Source organism: Rhineura floridana, chromosome 7, assembly GCF_030035675.1.
Source record: "Rhineura floridana isolate rRhiFlo1 chromosome 7, rRhiFlo1.hap2, whole genome shotgun sequence".
Taxonomy (NCBI): Eukaryota; Metazoa; Chordata; class Lepidosauria; order Squamata; family Rhineuridae; genus Rhineura; species Rhineura floridana.
Genome location: NC_084486.1, coordinates 67,814,396 through 67,841,553, shown reverse-complemented (window position 1 = coordinate 67,841,553; position 27,158 = coordinate 67,814,396). Strand labels below are relative to the sequence as shown.

The following is a 27,158-nucleotide window of genomic DNA, read 5'->3' as shown; positions in this document are numbered from 1 at the left end:
TCTAATGAGCTCAAGATGGTGTACATATTTCTCCCCCTCTCCATTTTATCTTCATAACAATGCTCTGGGATAGGTTATGCTAAGAGACATTGACTGGCCCAAAGTCACCCAGTGAGCTTCATGGCCAAGTGGGGATTTGAACCCTGGTCTCCCAGGTCCTAGCCCAACACTCTTAACTACTTTGCCACACTGGCTGTCTTGTTGGCCTGGAGGCTTCACTGACCTCTGGAGTCACCAACTTAGAGGCCTGGTAATGCTCCCAGAGTCACCTTGGCGCTTCCCTTAGGTCAAGGGTGGGAAGAAGGAAGACTGGGATTTACTGGCACATCTCTGATTTTCTGGAGATCAGCAAGGAATGTGACTCCCAGCTGTTTCACAGTAGCAATGACAAAAAATGTGTTTTTCCTTCTCATGAAAAGAATAGGCACCCTGTATCTTAATTCTAAGAGTATGTTGCCTCGCCCCACTGTTTTGCACCTGCCTCCAGTTGGTGAATCTTGAGGTGATAATGTAGTCCCGCAAGCTTGAAGTTTGCCCACCCTTTCCTTAGGTGGGTGGACAGTGAGAAGCAAAGAGCAAGATTAATACTACTCCAATGCTTTGATCCAGGAAGAGCTCATCCAAACAAGGCAGCAGGAGATGTGGTTTGTTAGTTCTTGTCTCCATAACAGGACATCCACACCAAATAAATTATGGGGAGGAAGTTTGGCATTCCTTAGTTTGTTATGAGCATTGCAGAGCAGTGAATGTAAACAAATAACTAGTGGCCCTTTGTTTATCTATGTATCTTGTGCCTTTTTTCCTGGATAAAGGGAACAATGGAGAATAAGCTCTGCAGCAATGTGGAAAACATTCTGAAGCTAACACAGAGAACGTGGGCAGCAACTCTGATGGAGGCACACTGAGAATTTCTATAAGGCTGCCAAACTTTGGAGCTATAATCAGGGTTATTGGACCATCTATATTGGTCTGAATTATGCTATTTTTTGTTTTTCCAGAGATAGCACTACATAAATAGATTGTGCAGAAAAACGATCTACATACCCTACCAGTCTGGACAAGCAAGAGCTTGCTACGTAAATAGGCCTACTTAGGAATAAGTAACAGTAAACAAATGCCATACCCTTAATCTCTAGCAATTTGAGACAAAAAATAAATTTTCCTAAAGTCAGAAGGAAAGGGTTTTAATCTATACGAGCTGTTATAGTTCTCTGTAATAGGTGAAATGAATACAATTTGTCTGTCTGCCATGTGTTAAAGTAAGGAGTGGGTTGTTGCTGCAATAATAAAAATTGCCATATGGTGCTAGGAAAAGTAGGGGCAAGAATGTTTCAGGAAACGCATCCCGTGGTTTGATACTTCATGAGTTGTTAAGCAATTAATATTTCTTAAACAAGGCTAGTGCTATTGCATGTTTTCTGGTATTTTGCTCCTGAATTTACAGTAATAACAGCCTAATACTGTACACTAGCTGGTTTTATAACTCTGCCAAGTTAATTCAAGCTTTTTGCATATCTACACACACACACACACACACACACCTATTTGAGTTATTTTATTTTTTTAAAACTGTTACTGTTCAGAAAATGTGTGATCATAGCAGGAGAGGAAAGAATATCTTTCTTCCTCCTTTATATGGGACATATGCGTGGAGCATACACATACTCTTTATTTACTTGTCTTCTATGGCAGCATCCCAGTCTGACACTGGAGCACAGATGGCAGGATGCAGAATGATGCACACACTTATGGTCCAGGTATATATAGTCAGCGGTCCCCGTATCCAGGCAACAGGGGCACCTTAGGTATTGCCCATGATACCACAGCTGTGCAAAGTACTTTCTAGCAGGGCTGCTTGGGCTCAAGCTATACAGGCCTGGAGCAGCCTGGAAGTCCCAACAGTTGACTTGTCTGGTGGAAAGAAGTGGGAGCAATTGGGATAGGAGGCATAATTTGTTCTGCTTTAGTAAGTAATAGGAAGAGCAAGGATCTATGAAGGACAATGAAGCTCACTGGTAGGCTGGTATTCTACTCGCATTCCCTCCATCTTGTTTCAGGGATTTCAACAGGCATTGCCCACCTGCTCTTGAGTCTATATTTGTGCCTATGAGAACCAGAAGCCCATGTTCCTGAAAGAAAAAGCGAGAGAAATCTTGACTTTCTCAGGATGCTTTTATATCCAAAATCAATTTGTCTCCTTCCATGGCAAAATGGCAAAATACACATAGCTTTCTTGGGCCACAGCTTTTGTTTCTGTGAGTTCTTTGTGTGCGTCTTTTAGTTTTTATTGTTTGTGCAGAATGGCGGGGGGGTTGTAGATCCTTAAAAAAAAAAGAAGGCAAAATCTGACCAGACCACAAAGCATTAAAAAATTACCTCGGTTTTTTCACCTTCCCTCTTCCTCTTTATTTCCTCCAGAGAGAGATTACTACAGTTTATATGACAAGCAGCCAATAGGAAGACTTCTCTTTCGGCGGTTCTGTGAGACTCGCCCAGAGCTTGAGTGCTGTATTAGATTTCTGGACTCGGTGGTAAGTTGTTTCTTATGACTGTTGCAAGCATGCAGGTATAAAGAATAACCTCTTGTTTCCTGGAGGATAATGTCCCTGGGCTTTCTATTGGTGTCACTGACTGTATCTGTTACAGTTCATAGCCTTTGTAGTCCCACTATTCACATTTTCCCTCCAGCACCATGGGAGTGTGTGCGTGTGTGTATATGCATTTATGTGTCCAGGGGCCATAGCTCAGTAGTAGAGTAAATATTTTGCATGCAGAAGATTCCAGGTTAAATCCCTGGCATTTTATCTAAAAGGATTGGGGTAGCAGGTTCTTGTTCCAGGCTCTCTGAATCCCTGAACAAGAGCACTAATCTTTGGGGAGTGGGGATGGAAAGCAGCACTGGCTTGCAGGTCCCACTTGTTTGTACCAATACATAGTCATGTGAGAAACTGATTACCATCTCTACCAGAGGAAGTATTACCCTTTCCCGTTGAAAAAAAGTCAACAAGATAAACGGTGTTGTTTCAAACTTCAGATTTCTTAATGACCAACTTGCTGCATTACTGCTTGAGCTATGGGCCTTCTAGACCCAGTAAGTGAGACTTGGGTTGCTTTCAGACAGAACCCACTTGTTATAAAAAATCATAAAAAGTCCATGATGGTTTTTAGGTGCTGTAGTCCAAAACAGCAATCACATCCACAGCATGCATTTAAAGCACATCGCTTCCCTCAAAGAATCCTGGAAATTGTCGTTTATCCTTTGAGCTACAATTCCCAGCACCTGTAACAAACTACAGGATTTTTCGGGGAAGCCATGTGTTTTAGATATGCTTTAAACTTATTTCTCTTCCTGTTGTAAAATTTGCTTGGTGGAGAGAAGCCCTTCTTCTTTGACTGTAGTATAAAGCCACAATGCTACATCAGTGTTCCCCCCTCCCACTTCCAGGTGATTCCTTATAACACAGTACACCTATGGAAAAATCTGCTGTCTGGAAAAGTCTCTAAAACTCTGATAGAATTCATAAGTTAGAGAATATTGTCATGCCACTCTGGGCTCTTTCTAGGAGGAAGGGCGGGATATACATTTAATAAATAAATAAATGTGTTTCCACAGTGCTCTCTTCGCCAAACACTTGCTCCTCAACCAAGGATGCTTTCTTATTGTGGGTACAGCCCTGTTTATCAGAGCCATCTCTGTGTGTATGCATGTATATATGCATCTGCAAAAGATTGCTATTCATTTCTGAACTCCTGCAGATCTTTGGACTAGGGTGCCACTCAGCTGAGCTCAGCAAAATTAATGCCATAATTTAAATAATACATTATTCCTGATGTTGGTGGTGTTATGATGCATTTGTCAATGGAAGAGAATAAATAAGCTGGAGGGGCACTATTTTCTTAAGGAAAATCAAATGTAATCTGATTGTCCACAGAATTTACATTCTGATCCTGTAGCATGAAACAGCCAGGTTTCATCATAACAGCTGTCATGAATGAGCTCAGAACAGCTGCTTTGACAGGTTTGTGGGTTAATCAGCCCATTTCCATGTTGAATTTCAGAAGCTGACTGGGGTTTTTACATTGGATATTCAGGGAGCCAAATTAATGCAAGCAGCATATTCTTTCAGGTGAATTGCGTAGGTGCATTTTTTTTTCAGATAAAAAACAATGTGAAATATTTTCATCTTCCATTGTGGCTTTGCTTGATTCTTTTTTTAATAAAGCATGTCATTTTAAAATATCAAATTTTTACTGAATTTGGCATACACCCCATTCCTCCCAACCCATTAATAATGTTCATAGCGTGTTTCTCCAAATTGTTCACTTTTAGTTACTTTTTCATCATTTCAAAATGAGGGTGGGGCAGGAGGGAGAAGTAAAAGAAAAGGGAGTTGGAGGGGGGGAGATAAAATGGAGGGCAGTAAATTAACCCATATGAACATTAAGTTCTGTGAAAAGATGAACAAGACTTTAAGAAGAAATCAGAAGAATCTGGGGTGCGAAAGTGTACTTCCAAACCTTTTGTTATCTGACTGTAATTGTAAGTTCAAAAATCAATTTGGCTTTTTCCATGCAGCTCCCCCTCTGTATAAATGCATAAACATATCACTGTCACTGAACAGAGGGTTGTATTCAATGCTAGTCCTATTCAGAGTAGACTCATTAAAGTTAAGAGAGATGACTAACTTAGGTTCATTAATTTTAATGAGTCTATTCTGAGTAGGACTTAGTTGAATACAATCCAGAATTTCTGAAAGTTTCAAAGATTCACGCAAACTATGAAAGCTCATAATAGTTCCTGCAGTTATACAGGAAGCTTCCTATAGTGGTTTACCGCTGAGCTTGGCCTTTCCCCTCAGTTAGTGAGGGCAACAGTGTCAGTTGTGCCAAGCTCTACAAATTGATTAGTTCAATTTTCTGCTCTGATCCTGAGAAGTTTCTAGACAACAGTGGGCATTCACGTAGCAAATGTGGTTCTTGTTTAGGCCAGGATAGTGATCCCAGGATGATAATCTGCAAATTGAATAGTTGTAGGGGAAGATGGAGAGTGAAAATGCAACAAAATCCAGAGCACCATCCCCCAAAAGCTGCCCTTTTCCCATCACTTTGCCAGATCTAATTTTCATAAAGTGGGTCTTAAGCACCCCACTTTGGGACTGATACATACAGAATGTGTGATACATGAAGACATACAATGAACAAAAAAGAGATATTGCTTATGTTGTGTGTTCCAAATGGCTTTAAAAGAGTTTCCAGCTATATGTAGAGAAAACTGGACATGTTGAAGTCAGAGTGCTGAAGCTCAAGGCAATAATTGGTTCTGGCAATAAACCATTGCCTAGAACAAATTCCCGGTAGACACCTATATAGGGTCAGCAACTGTGACATTAATTCTCTTCTAGCTTGAGGGCATATATGTGGAGACACCATTATTAAGGGGTCCAAGGAGGTGGTAAAAATAAAACAGCTGTGCTCTTGAGTTAAATGCCATAGTCATCCCAAACAAATATATCAAATCTCTTTCTGCAATAATGTTCTTGGTCCTACACTCCTTATTTTCTGCTTTGGTCCTTGTCAAAGGACCTTTTTCCCATCTGGGCTACTGTTGCCTGAATCTTGCTGCATAATTTAAAGATTTGTATTGTCAGCCATTCTGGTACCTCAAGTTAAAAATATATATTTGTATCTGCAGTTTTCTATTCCCTTAAGGAAAGGAAAGCTTAAGAATAGCCAAAGTGCCTCTGAACATATGCAAAGTACATTTTCTTTGAAGTGAATTCTCCTTATCTTCCAAGTGTGCCATGGAATGAATGTGCTGTCCTGTCCTCAGCCTAGAGTTTTTTTGGAACAAGACTGTGGGCATTCTTGAGTGGAAGAGGTTTGGCACTCTGGACTTCCTGATTCATCTATGACTTCCACCCCCACACACAAAATCCCCACACGCATTTAAATAAAGATCCCCAACCATGGTTTAGAGTAAAGGCAATAAAGCCAGGTCATATTATTTGGACACTTGAGTTTAGTCAGGCTTTACTTTAAATATTTTTAAAGCAAAAATATGAAGATGCTTTCTATTCTCATCCCCTTCCCTCCATTTTAAGACTTAACAAGTAGATTGAAGTTTCTCTGGCTCTTCTTGCTCTTGTAAGTTAGCAATGTATCTTTAATTATAATTAATTTGCTTGGAGAGGAACTGAGCTTTCTCAAGGATAGCTGATGCAAAACATGGATATAATTCACCTGGGAATTTCCCTATGCAGGCTGTATTGCAAAGAACACACAGGAGGTTTTCCTGTAGATTTTCTCCTTTTTCTTCCTCTGATTGCCCTGAACACTACTTAGAACACACTAGTGAAGAAAGCAATGATCTTTAACACTCGAGGACGCTGAAAGAAAAACAAATGGCAAGCGGCTAGATCATTTTTATTTTTAAAAAGTAGTGTGGTAGATTTTTACTCTCAACAGTATAATCCTGTAAGAGTCCATTCATTATTTTCACTGGGGCTTACTTCCAGGTAAGTGAGCATAGGGTTTTTGCAGCCTAATGTCTTGGAAAAGAATCCATGAATAGTACTTTAGAGACAATACAGACTATACCTCAGTCAGGTTTGATTTCTAGACCATTGGACACTGACCTACTTTTTATTGGGGGGGAGGAGAAATCACTTTCATACCCAATTTAAAAGAGTCTCTATTATTGCTCTTACTTAAAAGTCAGTATTGATTTGTGTTATGTAGCAAAAAAGTGTCCTTGTGTGGCTGTCACTACTGATGTGGCCTGAAATGGCTTTGGGAGAAAGCTCTTAATGGAAAATCTAATCTTTGTTCTTTTACTTTAAAGGGTCAATACTCCCCCCCCCTCCAAGTTTACGTTTTATCGTCACTCGCATGAGAAAAGGAGACAGTGGTTTTTCCAACTGCAACTGCTGAATTAACTATTTTGCCCATTTCACATGCTGGAAGCCTAAGATAAGAATTATGGTCCATTGACCAGTCTTACATCTTAACCTGTCAGCCTCACTGTTCCCTGCACTTCCTAATCCTGGCAACTGCCTATCCCACTTTTACAATAAAAGTGGAAGAACTGTAAACATTTGAGTGGGAATCTTTCAGTGTCCCCAAAGTTCTCATCTAGGTTGGTCTTCTTCATCCTTGGCTCCCCCCATCGTGATGATGCAGGCATGCTATTCTTCCCTGACAGTTAAGGACTGCTGTTGCCTAGCAGCCAGATGTAACCCCCAGTGCACAACCCTGGATACCCACAAACGTGGATAGGCTCATCAAACTTCCTTCCTTCAATTTAAACATTCTAAGATTGTAAAATGTTGTGTTAATTTTTTTTAATAAACTGCACTTGAGCAAGATCGTCCATACACAAAACAGCAGAAAGGGAAAGGCTGTAACTGCTAGCTTCCTCTGCCAGTCACCAAATCACCATTGCAAAATTATCAGCCCTAGTGTTGTTTATCTGTGAAATGGGTGAATGTTTTCTATTTATATCTGGAAAAATTCTAGACTGTAACGTTAAAAAAACTAAGTTGTGTACAATATATAATAAAACATAAGAACATGATATCATAGAATCGTAGAATAAGCAGAGTTTGAAGGGCCTATAAGGCCATCGAGTCCAATCCCCTGCTCAGTGCAGGAATCCATCTTAAAACATACCTAATAGGGGGCTGTCCAGCTGCCTCTTGAAAACCTCCAGTGCTGGAGAGCCCACCACCTCCCTAGGAAATTTGGTTCATTGTCATACTGCTCTAACAGGACATTTTTCTTGATGGTCAGCTAAAATCTGGTTTCCTGTAAGTTGAGCCCGTTATTCTGCATCCTGTACTCTGAGATGGTCAAGAAAAGATCCTGGCCCTCCTGTGTGTGACAACCTTTCAAATACTTGAAGAGTGCTATATCATCTCCCCTCAGTCTTCTCAAGGCTAAATGTGCCCAGTTCTTTCAGTCTCTTCTCATAGGGCTTTGTTTCCAGTCCCCTGATCATCCTTGTTGTCCTCCTAGTTTGTCTGCATCCTTCTTAAAGTGCAGTGTCCAGAACTTGACACAGTACTCAAGATGAGGCTTAACCAGTCCCAAATAGAGGGGAACTAGTATTTCATGTGAATTGGAAACTATACTTTTGTTAATGCAGCCTAAAATAGCATTTGCCTTTTTTGCAGCCACATCACACTGTTGGCTCATACTCAGCTTGTGATCAATAACAATTCCAAGATCCGTCTCACATGCAGTATTGCTGAGCCAAGTATCTTATCTGATAATATGATCAAAAATCTATATGACAAAAATGATATATTTTAATAATTTAAAATAATTAAACACTAGAATGCTTTCTACATCCTTAATTATCCACCATATACTGAAATTTTATGATTGAGGCACTGTTGTAGTTTAGATTGTTTCATGGCTTATGAGGGTCTGATACCACGTACGGAAGGTATTCTTGCTGGTAGGGAACTTCTACAAACATGCAGTAGCTGTATTCCTTAGTTGAACAGAATAACTGTTCTGGTTTTATTTCTATGTAAACTGTAGGAAACCAAAGGCCTATCACAAATTAAACTAACCTGGGTCTCTGTCAACCTACCCATCAATCTCTTGATAGGCCTCCCACCCATCTACTGTGGGTTTACCTATATGTCACTAAGGGGGCCAAAAAGTGCCTTGTATGTATTTTAAAGTTTAAATTGGCTTTACAAGTCATCTTTAACCCTTTTAGCTCAGTTTAGAATCCAACCTTTATTTTTAACTGTATACCCAGCCCTATCATCTCAGCTCTCAGGACAGTTTTCAGTCAAGTCTTAAAAATATGCTAAGAATTTTTATTCAGAAGGAAAGTCTCATAGAGTTTAGTAGGATCTACTTCCTGGTAAGTAGGATTGGAATCCAAGAACTAAATCCTCAACCAAACTTCTTCAGCCTTTATGCTTCAATAAAAATGAAATCTACAACAATAACAAACCCTGCAGTTTAGTTTAAGTTGAGCTAAAATGCATTTAAAGCTTAAGACCTTCAAAATACAGTTCAGTAGCTAATTATATTAGTGCCACTAAACCTCTTTTTAGAACACTTAAGAGAAAATTAATCATCTCCATTGTTGCTACCAAAGATAATGGAGGGTCCAAAACTTTAATAGAATTTTTGGTGGATCCCCCCCAAAATGGATGAAGTACTCCCCCCCATTTTTGCTACCTTGGAATGTGATGAAAATTGGTATGGAGATAAGCACCTTACAGCAGTATCCTATCTTAAGCCATACTTCTTTTAAGAATTATACGTGTGGTTTAACTTTCAATGTAAAAAGGAATTAATAGTAAAATAAAGATAGTTTACCATCTCTCATTAAAGTCTAAGAACTGGTCTATATGTTCCGATTGTCACGTGAGAGCTACATGAAACAGTCTCTTTAAGGAAGCTGATAAAATATGGTGTGGATTGCCTCCATTAGCTCAGTTAGGATTTGACTGCAGAGATACCTCTTGTTTTGCTCCTCCCCTAGCCTGACAGAAACAACAAACCTTAACTTCACATCAAGGTTTGTTCGGAACGGTTCAGATAAAGGATGGGATTCGCATTTCGGTGACAGTTCAGTTTTTGCTGTGTCGAACTTCCTTCCAGTACCGCTTTGTCAGGGATCAATATTCGCTATTTGCTATAAATACCGGTTCTGTTTTTTCCTGCAAAAATATGTTATTTTTTAAAATAACATTTTTTCATATTTTTAAAAATATTAGTACTTTAAATGAAATATCAATGTTAATATTTATATTTTTAGGGAAATATAAATAATAGTATTGATATTTTTGAAGCGAAAGTTAAAAGAAAAAGCCGCTTCAGCTCGAGGACCAAAAAAGGCGAATAAATAGGAAATTCGGTGTCAAATTTGAATTTTGTGAAATTTGAGCACATCCCTAGTTCAGATGTAACGCTAAGCCAGGAGTTGTGGCTTCTTGTTCTCACTCATGCTAGGGGAGGAGTGAAGTAATCTTAATGTTCACAGTAAACCATTAACTGTGGTTCACTGTGACTTACTTATTTGGTTTATATTCCACCCTTTCTCCCAGTAGGAGCCCAGGGCTGCAAACAAAATCACAAAAAAAACTTTAAAACATTATCAAAACAGACTTCAAAATATATTAAAACACAACAACCATTAAAAATATATTAAAACAAAACATTTTTTAAAAGCTTTAAAAATCAAACCAGGGTAGTTTTTATTGCTACTGCCAGATTCGCAAAGAGGATGGCCTACGTGTAACAGCCACTGTGCAGAGACAGTTTCAGATAACTTCCAAATTTAGGGTCATAACCGATGTGTTGGCTTTAGTTCTGTTGTGTTACTTTTATCATCCATCATCATTATAATGTGTTATTTATAAAAACACATAAAACTAATAGCTTCATTCTTTTAAAAAAAATAAAGGAAAGGAGGAAATTTTTGTACTAGATGGATAAGATTAAAGAAAATACAATGAGTCAATGTAATTAACACAAAAATGGAAATGGATTGCCTCCAAGTCGATTCCAACTTATGGCGACCCTATGAATAGGGTTTTCATGGTAAGCGGTATTCAGAGGGGGTTTACCATTGCGCTCCTCTGAGGCTGAGCGGCAGTGACTGGCCCAAGGTCAGCCAGTGAGCTTCATGGCTGTGTGGGGATTCGAACCCTGTCGTAGTCCAACACTTTAACCACTACACCACACTGGTGACTAGAAAATGACTAGAAAAATAATCAAAGGAGTTAAAAAGAATTTCAATAAAGAAATGGAAGAGAGAAAATGAGGTTTGTTCTTGGCTATAGCTTATAGTTTTCGAGGAGAGGGCTTAACCATATGTCCAATTTTGACAGCACAGTGAGCCAAACCTTGGCTTAGCTCTGCACCAGAATAAAAAAGACTAGAGAGGAGCAAAGTATCTGCACGCTCCTCTCGAGGAGCCCACATGTTTGCGCAATCCTGGTAAGCCATAGTTTGGCTCGCCATGACGTGCAAACAAGACTAATGCTGTGAGGGGTTTCTCAACCAACCACTCATCTACAGGAAAGCTGCAATGGAGTGTTTCTCATTCTGGGATTGCTCACACCTAAATATTCAAAAAGCCTTGCTCAGTTTTTTACATTGTAGCTCATAGTGGGTGGGTACTCCTGGATGAATTATTTCCATTTCCCCAGGCACACTAATCAGAATCCTAAGAGACCCATGCAGCATGCAGAGTGCTTCTACGTGTGTGCATTTTCTTTCCCATTATCAGTCCTTGCACCTGGTGGAATGCTGCATCAGAGTGTCTCTCAACTCTGCACAGCTTTTCAGGATATGGAGGAAATGCTATCAGGATACTTATAGCCTCTCAATCACATGAGGTCCCTTGGATACCAGCTAACCTTTTAAGCTTGTCCCTCCCTTAGCGCCAGCCTTGGTTAATCAGCTGAGAAGACATGGGCACACAGCCAGATATACAATCTTTGAACATGATACAAACAAATTTGTCCACTTAGGATGTAAATGCAATTAATGTGAAAATTGTTTTAGTGATCTGTAAGCCAGGTCCTGTATGAGATGATCAGATTTATACAGTGATATAGAGCTTGAAATGTAGTGAGAGGAGAGGCTGTGCATTTATAATTAGCTTATGAATTGTGTTGGATTAAGACATGATTGCATTTTGAACTGTTTTGCTTTTCAGTACTTTTTGGACCTTTGTGCGGCTTTACAGTGCATAGAAGAAATGCAAATATTTTCTCTTCCTGTTAGAAATGCTTTGTGTATCAATAGTTCTTTAATCTTGCTGCAGCCTCCCATCCTCCCTTTGGCATGATCATAAATTGTGACCACCAAGATAAGACTTCAGGTTTTCTAACCTTTTAAAAATAGCTCATTTATCCATGTGATTTTATTTTTCAGAATAGGTTCTGAAGGGTTGAGGGAAGAAATGTTGTTCAGATGCTATAAACATTCTTGGTTGTTCATGTGTTCAAGAGGCAAAATGACCTGTAGACAGATAGTATCTAAATGGACAGGAAATTGGATGCAAGGACTTTGCAAACCCCTTTGTATTCAGTTTTATGAGTATATAATTAGTTCATTCCCTTACAGTTATAGTATTGGAAGATTTGTAGGCATGCTTTTTCACAGTCAATGCACTTCTCATCTGAAGTATTGTTATCTTAAAAGTTTATTTCACAGTTGCCGTTTAACAAGGCAAATTGTACTTAAGGCTTCCTGAGACATTCAAATAACAGCATCTGAGTCCTGGTTTATATACTATGTGCCCTTCAGAGGGGGTACAAAAAGAGCTTATCTCACTGTTCACATGGCGAAATACTCATTGGAATACCACAACATTTAGCACACCAGAGAGAAGGTTAGTCTTCATGCTGTGAAGTGAAGCTGGTGTTACTTTCATAATGACACTGTGCAGACCAACTGAAACATTTGGTTAGTCATGTGATATCAGGCCCACCATATCAAAATATGGCCCAAAGCGTTTTATGATGTTTTAATTGGAAATTGGTTTTAAATTGTTTAGGACTGTGGTTGTTTGGTATATTGTATATTATGTATAGCTTTTGCTATTGTAAGTCGCCTAGAGTGTCCACTAACCTGGACAGATAGGCGACCAATAAATAAAATTATTATTATTATTATTATTATTATTATTAAGTTCTCTGTAAAATTCTCACATAGGATGTAATATCAAAGCAAAGGGGTGAGCTAGTGCTGGCGGAGCCACTTCCACTTTGACACAATAATTGTTTGCCCATTTCTGAAAGCACTGTGGTGCTTCAGTGCAAAGTTCAGATCCCCATGGGGGCAGAAGAAGCTACCTTTCAACAGAGACAAACCATGGGTCCCTCTCGCTCAGTGCTGTCGCCATTGACTGACAGTGGCTCTCAGGATTTCAGACATGAGTCTTTCTCAGCCCTAGATGCAGATGCCAGAGATTGAGCTTGCAACTTCCATGCAAAGAATGTGTTCTGTCTCTGAGCTAGGAGTCATTTCCTCTTTGTCATCCCTGGGAGGCAATGGGGCGGAGGTGGGTGGGTGGCCCTCAAACTCCCCTGCATCACAGCTGACAAACAATACACTCTGAGAATTAAAGGAAGGGAGGCCTTGGCAATTTTAAAAAAGACCATTAGTGCTTTTGTAATCCCCTTGAATGGGTTGGTTTAGTCCAGTGGGCAGTCACTTAGTGGAGAGTTAGAAGGAAGGAATGAAGCTTCTTTTGCTGTGGAAGGTGCTGTAGCTCTTCCTGGCATCTCCAAGTACAGTTGGAAATGACCCCTATAAGAACCACTGCCAGTCAGTATAAACAATCCTGAGCTAGATAGACCAATAGGGCTGGGCTGTATATAAGGCAGCTTCCTCTGATCCTAATATGTCTGGGTTCTTTTTACTTCATATGAGGGCCTTCAAGTTATAAATTGTAAATTTTGTTTGCTTGTTAGATTTATATCCTGGCCTTCCTCCCAGTAGGAGCCCAGGGCAGCAAACAAAAACACTTTAAAACATCATAAAAACAGACTTTAAAATATATTAAAACAAAACATCTTTAAAAACATTTTTAAAAAGCTTTAAAAACATCTTTAAAAACAAACAAACTTTAAAAACATATTAAAAAGCAAGTTTGCCATTTACTGTGGTTGTCCTGACACTTTGGGACTAAAGTTGCTTGCAAAGTAGCAACTCTGAACTGTCCGGCACCTTGGTGGATTAAACGGAAACCTTGGAATGTCTACAAAATCTGCAGGCAAGAATTATCTAATTATCTCTGTGAACAACTGCATTCTTCATATGTTAAATTGCTTGTGTATTTAGCTCTTTGCAAGCACTTGCTGTATTTTTATAATTATGGTTCTGACAATGGAAAAATTTATTCACCTTTAACTGCATATTTTTGTCCCACCTAAGCCCCATAGGACCCACACAAGCAGAGGTTATCTTTTCAGAGGTGGATAATCCTCACATAGGCTGTGTGCAAATTAAGTTTTTTAGAGAAAGATTATACTATACAGCACTATTGTGTTGTATCTTTCCTGCTTAGAGCTTTCCTCAAAACCTATACTATGTTGTACTAGCTTGCAAGTGCAAACATTTTTTGCCAGGGAGGGCCAAAATATTGATTGCAAGGGTTTTGTTTTTTAAACTGCCTTTTAAAACCTGTATTAGAACATGAGTAAAGTGCTGAGTGTAAGTCTGTTAGCAAGGGCTTATTTCTCAATAACTGCCACTACCAAGTTGCTAGTAATGGTCACTTGAATATCCCTAAATTGTCTCAAAAGCTGTGGGGAAGAACTGTTTTAAGACTCAGGACCATCCCAGCTGTCCCAGCCAAGATTTTCTGTTCCTCTTGGTAATCTGGGGTTGAAGATTCTTTCACAAAAGCATATTACCAAGTCATCCAGGCAGATTCTTTAATGAAATATGAGGCCAAACTGAAAATGCTCATATGAAATAATCGTTTGTTATATAGGTAAGACACAATAGTATAAAAAGTAACAAAACTGAGCATTACTTAGGGGCAGATGGATTTTTTAAATTTAATGGGTTACACTGAAATTACTAGGCAGGGCCGCACAAATTTACATATCCGAAAGTACTTTGTTCAGACCAAGAGCCAGTGTGGTGGTTGGTTTATGACCTGGGACACCAGGGTTTGAATCTTCATGCAGCCATGAAGCTCAGTGGGTACCTTGGGCCACTCACTGTCTACCTACCTCACAGGGTTGTTGTGGGGATAAAATGGGGGAGGTGAGAACCATGTACACCACCTTGAGCTCCTTGGAGGGAAAGTAGGGTATAAATGTAAAGGGGGGGGAAGTCCAAGGTGGCATTCAGTGCCACAGCATGGCTTCTAGGTCATCTCCTATTTGCAGTAGTTCCAGAGAAGCATGTCACTTACAGGAGCATAAAGCAGAATCTAGTTTGAATGTAGCAAGAGACAGACAGCACCAGTCCCACTTAAATCTAAGATGCCCCATCTTGGTAACAAAATAACACCTCCAGGATGGTAGGCCAATTCAAGCTGGGCAAATCCTGCATCACAATATGCACCAAAGCTGGGAAACCACACCTCTGCTAGGTAATAAGTGTATTCCAGGAAGGACAGAATTTCTACCTGAAACCTCTCCAAGGTATTCAGACCAGTACCATCCAGTTATTGTCTAGGTGACAGACAAAGCAATAGACACAACTATGACAGCTTTGCTGTCTGCCAAAATTCAGCTATGCCCTTTCAACATGGAAACCAGAAATGTCAAGCTGTCTGAAACTATGGCCAAAATAAGTCAGGTGCAAAGTGAAGGCATGGGCAAATGTGCAAATAACACCAGAGATAATTTCTGTAGTTCAGATAAAGCATGAAACTGCTCCTTAGGGTACTGGAACCTACTTAAAAGTAAATTTGCATCTTTATAATGAAAGACCTAGGGTGAATGGAAGAACCCACACACATTGGAAGAACTACTCTGTGAAATTCTTAACAAAAGAAGTGCAAGCATTTCAAAACCAAAGCTAAAAAACTGAAACAGTGATTGGGCAAGTTTTAAGTGAGCTGGGTATCTAAATGCTGGACATTGTACATACACAGTCTTACAGTGCATGTTATCAACCCCTGTCAAAACTGTTTAATGAGTTGGATGTGTAGGCATCAACATCAATTTGAATCAAACTGAGGGGAAAACTCTATTGTATTCTTTCCATGTAGTGAAGATACTACTGGGAAGAAGGGGGATATATATATATATGAAGATGTCCACAAATATCATACAGAATGCTTGCGAACATAATGCAAGTCTTTTGTCAGAGTGACATTGTTGTATACAAAGCAGGACCATCAGTGATGGGATTTGGCTAGCCTATGCTATGAAGATGTTGGGATATGTTTGATAAATATACCAGGTCTGACAGGTCTTTCACCATAAAGGCACAATCATATGTAAATTTATGGAATAGTTCCCATTATGCTTGAGGGACTTGCCTGTCACATGAGAGAATATCTCTAAGGTGATATGCAAACTTCCATAGGCATATAGCCTCCATCTGCAATATGCATCTGGTAGTCCAGTGAGACATGCTTGCATTATGGAGCTCCCTAACTACGGTATGTATGTGTACGTGCACACACACACACACACACACACACACACACATTTCAAGAGCCAAAGAACAGTGTGATGTTTCCTGGACTATCTTGAGCCCTTTGTGGATGCTGGGGGCAATGCCTTGTCTGTCTCTTGCATGTGTGTGTGTGTGAGAGAGAGAGACAGACAGACAGAGACAGAGTACATGTTTGTATGAAATATTTGTTTAATAACAGTTCCTAAATCCATTTGGCCATTGGTAAATTTCACAGTGAATATCAGTACCACATTTTCTAAATCAGGGCTGGGCACCTCTGGGCCAATGATGGCCCTTCAGAGGGTCCCATTTGGCCCTCGAGGCCTTTTTTACCCAAACCACACCCACCGACTCACCCACCATTTGATGTCACTAGTGACATCAGCTGATGGGTGGGACCTTCTCAGCAAGCCAGTCCCACGCTGATTCCTTCAACTTCTGAAAAAGATTGCTGTGGGGCAGGCTTTCAAAACTAACAAACAAAAAATGAGTCTACTTGCTGTTACTACATGTGCAGCAAGAACAAACCGACCCAGCTATTTTTTCAGCACTGGGCAACAGAGTAGTCCCTGCAAGAGATGATGTCTATGTGTCCATCACACAGCGATAAAGAAACAGGTGCTTGTTTTGCAGTGGTCTTTGAAGCAGTCCCCCCCCTTAAAGATTGCTGGAGCAATTTTTAAGAGGGGGACTGCTTCAAAGAGTACTTGCTTTAAGACAGTGTTCACACTCCCATTCTCAGACAGGAATGTAGGGACTGTCTTAAAGTGTTTTGCAGCACTGTTTGAAGCAGTCTCCCCCCGCTCCATATAAAGATCACTGGAGCATGGGGCAACCCAGCTGCCAGTCATGATGTCATCATAATTGCCCCTCCCGCTTGCCAAAGTTGGCCCATGGGATGGGGCCAGATAAAGATCTGGCCCACAGAGTCAAAAAGATTCCCCACCCCTGTTCTAAATGTTGAGAAGTTATAATACATGCAGAGATGATGCAGCACGTCAGCATGCAGTTTTAGAAATTGATGCAGAGCCTCTAGCCATGCCCACTGCAAAACAGCATGCCATTCTGCTGCATCAATTCTATATGAAGAGCTGCTTCCAATGTGAGTGAGCTTAATTCATGCTGAATAGAGTGTATGTGGAAAAAGTGTTCTGGCTGGACCAAAGTTCATTTTATAAAATGTGTAGGAATGGGTTCTAGTTTGGTGCCCTTTGTGTGGGGGTATTAAACTTTGGTGGTACAAAGAGACAATTTCCCAGCCACAAGATGTCCAGGGGCCATAGCCATATTTGAACAAAAATATGTGAATTCCACCAGGACATTAACATGTGAAAAACTAAATATCCCCCGCCACCCAGCAGCTATTTATTGATCGACTTGCAACATTATTTATTTTTTTTTACAATAATTTTTATTCAAATTTTCATAAAACATACAAAACAAAATCATAAAACATTCAAAGACAAAAAACAAAACAAAACAAAAATGATTAAACAAAAAAATAAAATGTTGACTTCCCATTTGTCGCAGATCAAATCAGTTATAGGTCTACAATATATAACAATCCTCTCTTTTAAATTATATTATAAAATCACTTTCCTCCAGTAGTTATCTTAATTAATCATCAAATGTCATAAACATTACTTTATTCTTTCCACAAAATGTCAAAGAGAGGTTTCAATTCTTTAAGAAATATATCTATCAATTTTTCTCCAAATAAACATGTCGATTAATCCATCTCGTTAATAATAATAATAATCTTATTGTCATAACCATAGTCCAAATAAACATATCGATTAATCCATCTCATCAAAATCTGTAGCCATTATTCCATTATCCCTATTAATTCCATCTTCCATCTTCAATAGTCCTGTTAAGTCCAGTAACTTCAGTGTCCAATCTTCCATTATCAGTATTCCATAATAATCTTGCTGTCATAGCCATAGTCATATAATAAGAGCCTGATGGGAATTTCCTCTATCCCAAATATTTTCTTGCCATCAATTCTGAATAAGTTGCTGAAATATTGTTGTAAAGTCATATCTCTGTTCTTCTTTTTTACAAAATACACTGGGTCATCTCTTGAGAGTTTTTCCATTGTCACATGGCTGCAGTTAATTCCATAGATTTTCTCTATATCAAGCTCCATCACGTCATTCCAGTCCAGAAGATTATCCAAGCCATTGATAACTTTATCTCTAATATCTTCATTAATTTCTTCAGAGATAACGTTAAATTCCAAACAGATTTTATTTCTAATATCCATAAACTCCAGATCTTTTTCCAATTCCACATTTGTTCCAATCTCCAGGGCTTGTATCTTCTCTTTATTTTTTCTTTTCTCATCTCTGATCTCATTCTCCTCTCTCACAGGATCCCCTATTTCTTTAAGCTCCTGCGTCATTTTGCTCAGTTCAATTTTCAGCTCCTTACTGCCCTGTCGCAGGGTTTGTTTCGTTATCTCAATCTCATCCATTATTTTCTGAAACATAATTACTTCCAGATTCTCAGCCACTTTCTTGATTGCCATTTTTAAAACCACGAAAACAAAACAAAACAAAAATAAAGAAGAACCACTTCTTATTTCAGCAACAATTGGGTTAATATTCCAGGCTTGATGACATCACAGTATAAACAGAGCAGCCTGCCTTATCTCTCTATGTTCAAGAATACAAAACAAATTTAGTTCCCAGCATCAAAACAGTTAGTGGTGTCGTGAAGAAGCAGATTCGTCAAAATAAAATAGACCAAAAAGAGAATAGTCCCAGACAATATAATGTTCCTCGGAATAGAAATCCCTCTTCTGTTTATATCTTTAGAATGCACTTCCAGCACAGCTTTTTGCAATAGAAACAGAGATAAGCTGTTAATTTCGTGAATAACAGAGAAGAGTTATAGCTCACCCAGAAGTTCTTTAAAGCTGATTCATTTGACAAATCTCTTTTTGCTGCAACAATTTAAACCAAGTAAAAAAAATAATAGAAAGAAGGGTGCTTGCCTGTTAGTCCGTTTTCTCTTTGAAGAAAAGATAAACGTATCGCATTAATCAGATAGAGCTTGTTCGGAAGTCCGTCCGGCATTGCTGGCTGGACCTTTTCTCATAAATTAATGAAATCCAGTCCTCCCAACAAAAACAGGCTTTTGAGGTTGATCTCTACGTTTCTCCCTGCCCGGGAGAAATTTCATCAGTCAAAAAAAAAATGTTCTGACTGATTTATATCTGAATAAGCTTCTTTTGAGGCGGGAGCCCGTCTCAAAAGCAGGCACAAGCGAAGTCACCCTTCCCGGAAGTCCCCCGACTTGTAACATTATTTAATAGGGGACCTTTGGGGGCATGTTTTCCTCTCTCCTTTTGTCTGCCTGGCTGTATATTGGTAAAATGTAAATGTACTGCCTTCAAGTCAATTCCGACTTATGGCGACCCTATGAATAGGGTTTTCATGGTAAACTGTATTCAGAGGGGGTTTACCATTGCCTTCCTCTGAGGCTGAGAGGCAGTGACTGGCCCGAGGTCACCCAGTGAGCTTCATGGCTGTGTGGGGATTTGAACCCTGGTCTCCCAGGTCGTAGTCCAGCCCCTTAACCACTACACCACACTGGCTCTGGGCTGTATATTGAACTTCAGCTTATGAATGAATCTCCAGTAGAAGTCTGCAGATTGTTTTCCGGATTCTTAGAGTATGGCAATCTGCTCTAAACATTTCCAACTATAAAACACAACTGCTAGTAATTTCTCATTTTCTTTTCTAGGCAGAATATGAAGTTACTCCAGATGAAAAACTAGGAGAGAAAGGCAAAGAAATTGTGATGAAATACCTCATCCCAGAGGTAAGGAACATCTGAAAAGGTAGTACTAAAGTAATGCAGCACAAAAGCTGCAAGCAAGGTTTTTGTATTATTGTCTAGTAGTTATTGTTAAAATACCCTGCAAAGAACAAGATTAAGGTCCAGACTTTAAAAAGTCTAGAGAAAAACTGTATAGGAAGTCCTTCTATTACATCTTTTCCATGTGGAATCCTATGCCTGAACAAGCACACATACCCCAAATCAACATTTCTTGCAAAAATTATGTACAGAATGCTAAAAAAGAAGTTGGGGCAATGAAAATGGTTGCAGCACCACTACTGAATGTTCCAATGCATTTCAAGCACATCGCTTCATAGGAGTAATTATTGTCAATAAACAGGTCATATTCTCTAGGTACGTATGTGGATTCTGGTAAGAGTAAGGAAGGCTTGTTTCTAGACAATAACTTCACCTCTGAAGAAGACCTTTCTGCTATAAATATGTCTAGAACTTTTATTAAATATGTGTCTGCAATATTTGGGATTTTCCTCATCTCCTTGGTTATTAAAAAAATATATTGTCTTGTACTGTTGTACTATGCATGTTAGAAGGTTTTAAATATACCCGTTTTCTGAGAACAAAGTTAAACATGCTTTGCCTTTGACAAGCAGACACACAGCAAGAAACAACCCTCGTTTTGTGTGTGTAAATACACCCTGAGAGCCTGGCAATAACATGAATGAGAAGCCAGGCATTCAGTCTTGTCTTTAAAGAACAATATTTCCTGTTTTTGATCAACTGGCTTATGTCAAAATAATATTCCCTTCACAAGAAGAATCATATTGAGCACTGATGCCTCCCACCTGAGGTAAGGTCCTCTTGATTCGCAATCACAGATTACTTCTGACAGTTGTCTTCCTTCAAGACTGAGACAATTTCTTTTTTTTTCTTATGTGGCAAAATAGTTGGCCCAAACCCTTCTTTTCCATTCTGCAGTTATTAACTTCCTTTCACTCTGGATTAGGAGTCATTACACTTGAATTGGCTCAAATCATAGCAGTTGTTTGAAGGAATATGACAGTATTTGTCAATCTCTGCTTTAGATCTTTGATACTTGTATAGGAACATAAATGTTATGGTGTATCCACTAGATGGCAATCCTTGCAGGACACAGAATCTCATTAGATACAGTTAGATTGCAGTTGGATGGAATAAACGTAGTCTTGATTTTTGTTCATTCACAGCCTTTTCTTAGCCTTCGTGCAAAATTTTCTGTGACTAAGCAGTAAGTGCTCAGGTTGGAGTACATGAATTATCCTGTGTTTCCAAATGAATAACTGGGTCCCAAGATCATTGCTTAGATTCTTTTACAACAGAAACATGTTTGATCCTGAGAACAATGTGTTACTTTTTTTAAGTGTCCCGTTTAGATTTTAAATGATACAACATGTTTTGGCAGGAGAAAAGGCAGATTTTTGCTTTGTTTTGTTTAATCAACAGCTTTCCTACCATAAATATTTCATTGGTTTACATTCTCTCTCAAGGAGCTCTTTGGAACCTTTTTTTACTTTGAAACCTGTTTTTACTTATTTAGTCTGGTTAATGTCAAATATGTGGGGATCTGATGCCACCGTTATGAGTTGCAGCTACCCATCCGTAATCAGTAGTAAAGCTGAGACCCAATCACATTTTGTCTTGCTAAGGTGGCATTCTACTTCATGGTAGAAGCTGTAAGCTAATGAGGGATACAGATTGAATAGTTGAAAGGGCTACTGTTTAGTAAGGACAAATGCCTTCCCTTTTCCTACCAATTTTGCAGTGCCATAGTTCACTCAGCTTGATTTCTCTTGAACTTTGGAAACAAACATCTTGGATGTAATAAAAGCTGGTAAAGCATCATTAAGTGGAGCTGGCAAACATGGTGTATCCTTCTCATACACATCACCAAACAATGCCTTTTTGCAAATCCAGATCTAATGTTCTTTGTGTTTGTTACAGTAGAGGCTCCAATTTCTCAACCTTTATTTTCTAACAGCACAATCCTGTGCATATCTACTTAGAAGTAAGTCCCACAGAGTTCAGTGAGGCTTACTCCCAGGTCAGTGTGTATAGCATTGGAGCCTAAAGCTCCTACTAGAAATTTCAACACACTGCTCCCCATATTAGTGTAATCCTACGTACATACATAAGGCACAGTACCTAATGTGCTGGATTTAAACATAGGCATAGCCAGTGTGCTTCCAAATACCAGTTGCTGAAAACTGCAGGAGGGGAGAGTGCTCTTGGCACTCAGGTCCTGCTTGTAGGTTTCCCATGGGCAGCTGGTTGGCCACTGTGAGAACAGGATGCCGGACTAGATGGGCTATTGGCCTGATCCAGCAGGCTATTCTTATGTTCTTATGAGAGTTCAAATCCCTGCTGCAGTTCACATACTTAATTGTGTGTGCTTCGGCTGTGAAAGCAAGAAAGCAAACAAACAATGCAGTTTCCATGGGCTTTTTCACAGAGATACTGAAAAGTGCCTTTTGTTTTCCTCTGTTAGTAACAGACTTTAACTGTGAACATTACTGTAGCAAACCTAAAGAGAGCTTTGTACGTGAGTTTTCAACATGGAGCATTTTTTTAAAAAAATTGCTGATTCAAAGTTCATAGCAAATATTTGGTTCAGATCTGCTCTCATGTATTAATAGCATCAGAGCTGTCATCTTAAGCAGTAGCCCAGCTGCTTTGTGTAGCAGAAGATGTTTTAGAGAGAAAGTTCACTGCAGAATAAAAGTTAACCTCACAGATTTCATTTTGTCCTAGACACACACAAACATACAGTTGGCATAGAGCAAAGAAACTATTTCTGAAATAGACCGTCTGATTCAAAAATCAAAATCTTTGGAAAGCTGCACCCAATAATTTAGGAAAGGTAAGTGCTCTCAGACACGTTTGGAAGTTCATGTCAACATAAAAGCCTTAGTATTGAAAAATTATTTGTCCCAACTCCACAGAGTATTTGAACTGCCATGCCAGCTCAACAGTTTTACAGACCTAACTTTGACTAAAAACCAAAATCAGTGCCTTGGATAAGCCTAAGAGATAGTCCAGGGTGGGTGACCTGTGACCTCCACATGTTGTTGAATTCCAGCTCCATCAGCCCTACCCAGCATGGTCACTAGTCAGAGATGAGATGGGAGTTGTACTGCAGCAACATCTGGAGGGCTACATGTTAGCCATCCCTGACGAAGACTGAACGCTAATAACAGTGGCCAAAACAAGGATTCTCACATATTTTCTATAATCTGAAGGTGATGATTTGCATATGAGCCATACCAAACAGGGCCAGCACCAAAGGGTGGCTAGGTCAGGCCCTGGCTGAGGGCCCCTCCTTAGGGTGTGTGGGTAGCACTCCCCTTCCACTATTTTCAGCAAGTTTGACTCCCGACCCTGCCGCAGATCGTAGAGATGAAGCTCTCTCCCCCCCCCATGGACCGTGCGGGTCCACGGTGCCTGCCCGCTCCACCTACCTCTCCTCCCTTTCTGTGAATGCCCTGCATGCTGTGTGCACAGCTGCTATCAACCGAGATGGCAGCAGAGGCTTCTCTAAGGGGTTGATACCTCTACCGCCATCTTGATTAATGGCAGACATGTGCATGCACACAGCGTAGCTCACATGCGTGCCATCAACAAAGATAGCAGCGGGGGTATCAGTCCCTTACAGAAGCCTCTGCTGCCATCTTGGTTGATGGCAGCGACCTGTGCTCCCAACGCACAGGGCATTCACAGAAAGAGAGAAGAGGTAGGTGGAGTGGTCCCGCATGGTCTGTAGGGGGGGCTGGGAGCAGGGGGCCTGGGGCAGGCTGGTGCCCAAGGACCCAGTCACATCTGGCACCAACCCTCATACCAAACCTGAATTCCTTTAGGAGGAAGGGCAGGACATAAATGTAATAAAATGAAATAAATAAATAATGCCCTTTTGCCCATTTTCCATTGTCTACTACTGTATTAATTTTTCTGGCAGAAAAGGTGATACACATCCACAGATGAGCCTATTTTCTGTATGGTTTCCAGACAGGGTTTTTAATATTACTTTGTGCAAGTGTCACTTTTACAGTTGCATTGTTCCATTGTGGTGGGGCTGTGCAATTGTTCATTTTTCCCTAGAGATTTAAAACAATAAGAGAAGGGCAGAAAACAAAATCTCTCCCAGATATATTGTTTCACAGCAATTCACAGAACACTCCTATTCATATCTATTCAGAAGTCCCATTTGAGTTCAATGAGACATACTCCCTGGTAAATGTCTATAGAATTGCAGCCTCAGTTATCTTGTCTTGGCCTTGAGATCCCATGGACTGTTGGGAAAAAAAGAAACTGTGGAGCACACTTGAGAAAAGATGAACAAAATTGGCATTGGCTGAAACATTGACTGAGGCAAATAAAATGAGATGGGCAGCACAGTCTAAAGATATTTTTATTAACACTGGGCACCCACTCACAAACTATGCAGCTGAACCACGTGGAATAGTGAAGCCTGCTAAGGCTCATAAGTTCTTTTGGTATTATCTGGAACCAAAGCGCTTATGGTTGTAATGGTTTAGGCATTAATACCTTTCTGAGAGACTCTGGTTGTCCTCTTTATGCTGTATGTTCAAAAAAAAGTTTTGTTTTGATGAATCTGTAGTACACTGTAGTTTATGGTTAGGTGATATGTTTCCTTGTTTAAAAAAGCATTAAAAATGAAAAAGAGAAGATGAACAAGATGTGTTATATGCTATTGTGTTTTTTATGTTGTTTTTGTTCTTGTTAACCGCCCAGAGAGCTTCGGCTATGGGGCGGTCTATAAGTTTAATGAAATAAATAAAATAAATAAATAAAAAGCAAATGTGAAACAAGTACTGAAAGAGATGCCATGTTCAGTTGATCATATCTCATCTTAATAATATGAATGAACCCTTTTGCATATGCATGCACCCCCCCAAAAAATCCTCTAATTCAGGGTTTCCCAAACCAGTGATCACCAGTGATCTATGAGCATCATTCAGGTGGTCCACGACATGTCTGTGGATTTCTGGTTGAAGATGGGAGATGGCACATCATCACATTGTTAATACTGATTTTTAATTGTGTTTTATTGTGTCTTTTGTTTCTTGCATTTATTTTATTGTATTACAATTTGAATTCTATGGAGTCTAAGAAATAAAAGATGCAATAAAAATACAATTAAAAATCATATGGCATCTAGCACAACACATTACAACTGCTACAGCAGGCATAAAAATAATTTAAGTGGCCTGCCAAGACCCACAGCAATTTTCAAGTGGTCCTGGGGAGGTGGGGAGTTTTGGGATCACAGCTCTAATTAATAATATTTCCCTGTTTTGTCCAAACTGGAAAATCATGTTTGCCAGCTTGGGATCAGATCGAAGTGGGTTTAATGTCCTGTCTTGTTCTGAAGTTGGCATAGTTTCCCAATTCAGACAAAAAAGGGAATGTGATAAATTAAGGCTTCCTAACTGGATCACTCACTCCACGAATGGAGGAGCAAAGGGTCTGCACATGCAGGCAAAAAGCTCCTCATATCTCAGCTTCGTAAGCCAAGGTATGGTTGCCCAAACCAGGCCAGAGCAAGAAGACCCGCAAAATGCAGTGTGGTCACCTGCAGTGTAGACATGTTCAAGAAACTTGGCAGGAGGATGTAGGTTTGTGAGGTGGTGATACTGCAAATTCAAGGCAGAAAATGTCAACAGCATTCTTTTCCTGCTTTCGTGTCCTATCTTGTCAGTGAATACACTTTTGGCTTCAGATTTAGCTTCTTTTGTGGAGTCAAATCCTGAAAATGAACATCGAATGTGATTATAGGTAAACTTGCTACACAACCATTTCCCCTTCTACTCTACATGTTCTCCTTGGCTGTAATAGATCAGGAGGAATGCCTCTATTAGTCCCATGTCTAAACTATGTGCTGACTGTGCATACCATTTTTCTTCCCTAGCTTGTCTGGGTGAAAGCAACTACCCCTGGTTCACCTAAATCATTAGCTCATTATCTTCTCTCTCCCAATGTAACTGCTTGTGATCCTTTGTCTGAAAGATGCTATACAAAAGCAAATTGATTGGAAATTGCTGTTAAGACACTCTCTATGTGCCATTAGGGCTTATATTTGGACGCAGCTGGGTACTAAACGTATTGCTGAATAGCAGGGCTAATGTGCACTGTTATTGCCATTAATGTACTTTACAGATTCTGAAGAATAACAACTGCAGCACCTTTACGATCTGAATTCCTGTTTGTTATTCTCTTCAGGAAATGCACATAATAATGTAAAGGTTTGCAGGAGGTGAGCAGGACGAGAGTATAACTGGAATCTACCCAGTAGGAGGAGGGCTAGGAGAAGCAATGAGCAGTTTGTTTAGTAAAATGGTTCCCTTTGTTTTTCAAAACAATGATAAGGTGACAAAAGGAGGACTTACTTTTAGGAAGGGGAAATTGCCTGATACTTCCAGCGGGTATAGCAGCTGAGGAGTGCATAAATGCTTTGTTTCTCGTTAGGGTTGTAAAGAGAGGGGAGAACATTATAGCCTTATTAATCAGAGTGTTGCCTTACTGTTGCATTTCTTTTCCTTGTAAACACACAGAAATACACTGTTGTATATCCAACAGTGTCTCTGTGCAAGCAGAAGAGATGTCTGCTTGGGCAGTGGAAGTTTCCCATCTTCTTTTCTGCCCTCTCTCACCAAATCTGCTTTGGAGGGTTGGGGGACATATGCATACGATTAAGATTTGTGGGGAGGTACTTCAAGGGGAGCAGAGGCAGGGGAAGTTCCATGGCGCCAGCAGAAATCCACCCACTCCTTGTTGTATAAAACCCATTAATTATGATGGAGCCAAAAAGAAAGTCAATTGCAGCAATGGTATACCAAAGAGCTGAGTGAACCCTGATTTTGAGGTACAGCTCTGAATGCCACCCAACATCTGTAGCACACTTGTGGCACTGTCCGCATAGCTCTCAGATCTGTCCATGCATTTTGATTTAACACTTGTAACAGCTCCATGTGAAGCAGAACCCACAGTTTCAAATACCACTGTGCACCTTGATATGGGTTAAATGGTGCCATGCAGAAAGTACATGTTTTTCTCACAGTCAGAATATCTGTTTGTTATCATGGAGAAGTTGGTGACCTCCGCAACCAAACTCTAGGTACCTGCTCTTAATTATACAAAAAAAGTAGTTGTCATTGGCATCATAGTAATTGCTTTGC

At 39.8% G+C, this 27,158-nt stretch overlaps 1 protein-coding gene across 4 annotated transcripts in view; it reads left to right on the top strand.

The window, feature by feature from the left end:
- Positions 1-27,158, top strand: part of GRK5 (G protein-coupled receptor kinase 5) — a 259,047-nt gene that overhangs the window by 150,233 nt on the left and 81,656 nt on the right. For all 4 annotated transcript variants that reach the window (XM_061635844.1, XM_061635842.1, XM_061635840.1 and 1 more), the window contains 2 exons: positions 2,419-2,531; positions 19,876-19,953. In XM_061635844.1, coding sequence (XP_061491828.1) covers positions 19,933-19,953 — 21 coding nt within the window. In that variant the 5' untranslated portion in view covers positions 2,419-2,531; positions 19,876-19,932. The remainder of the gene's footprint in view (positions 1-2,418; positions 2,532-19,875; positions 19,954-27,158) is intronic.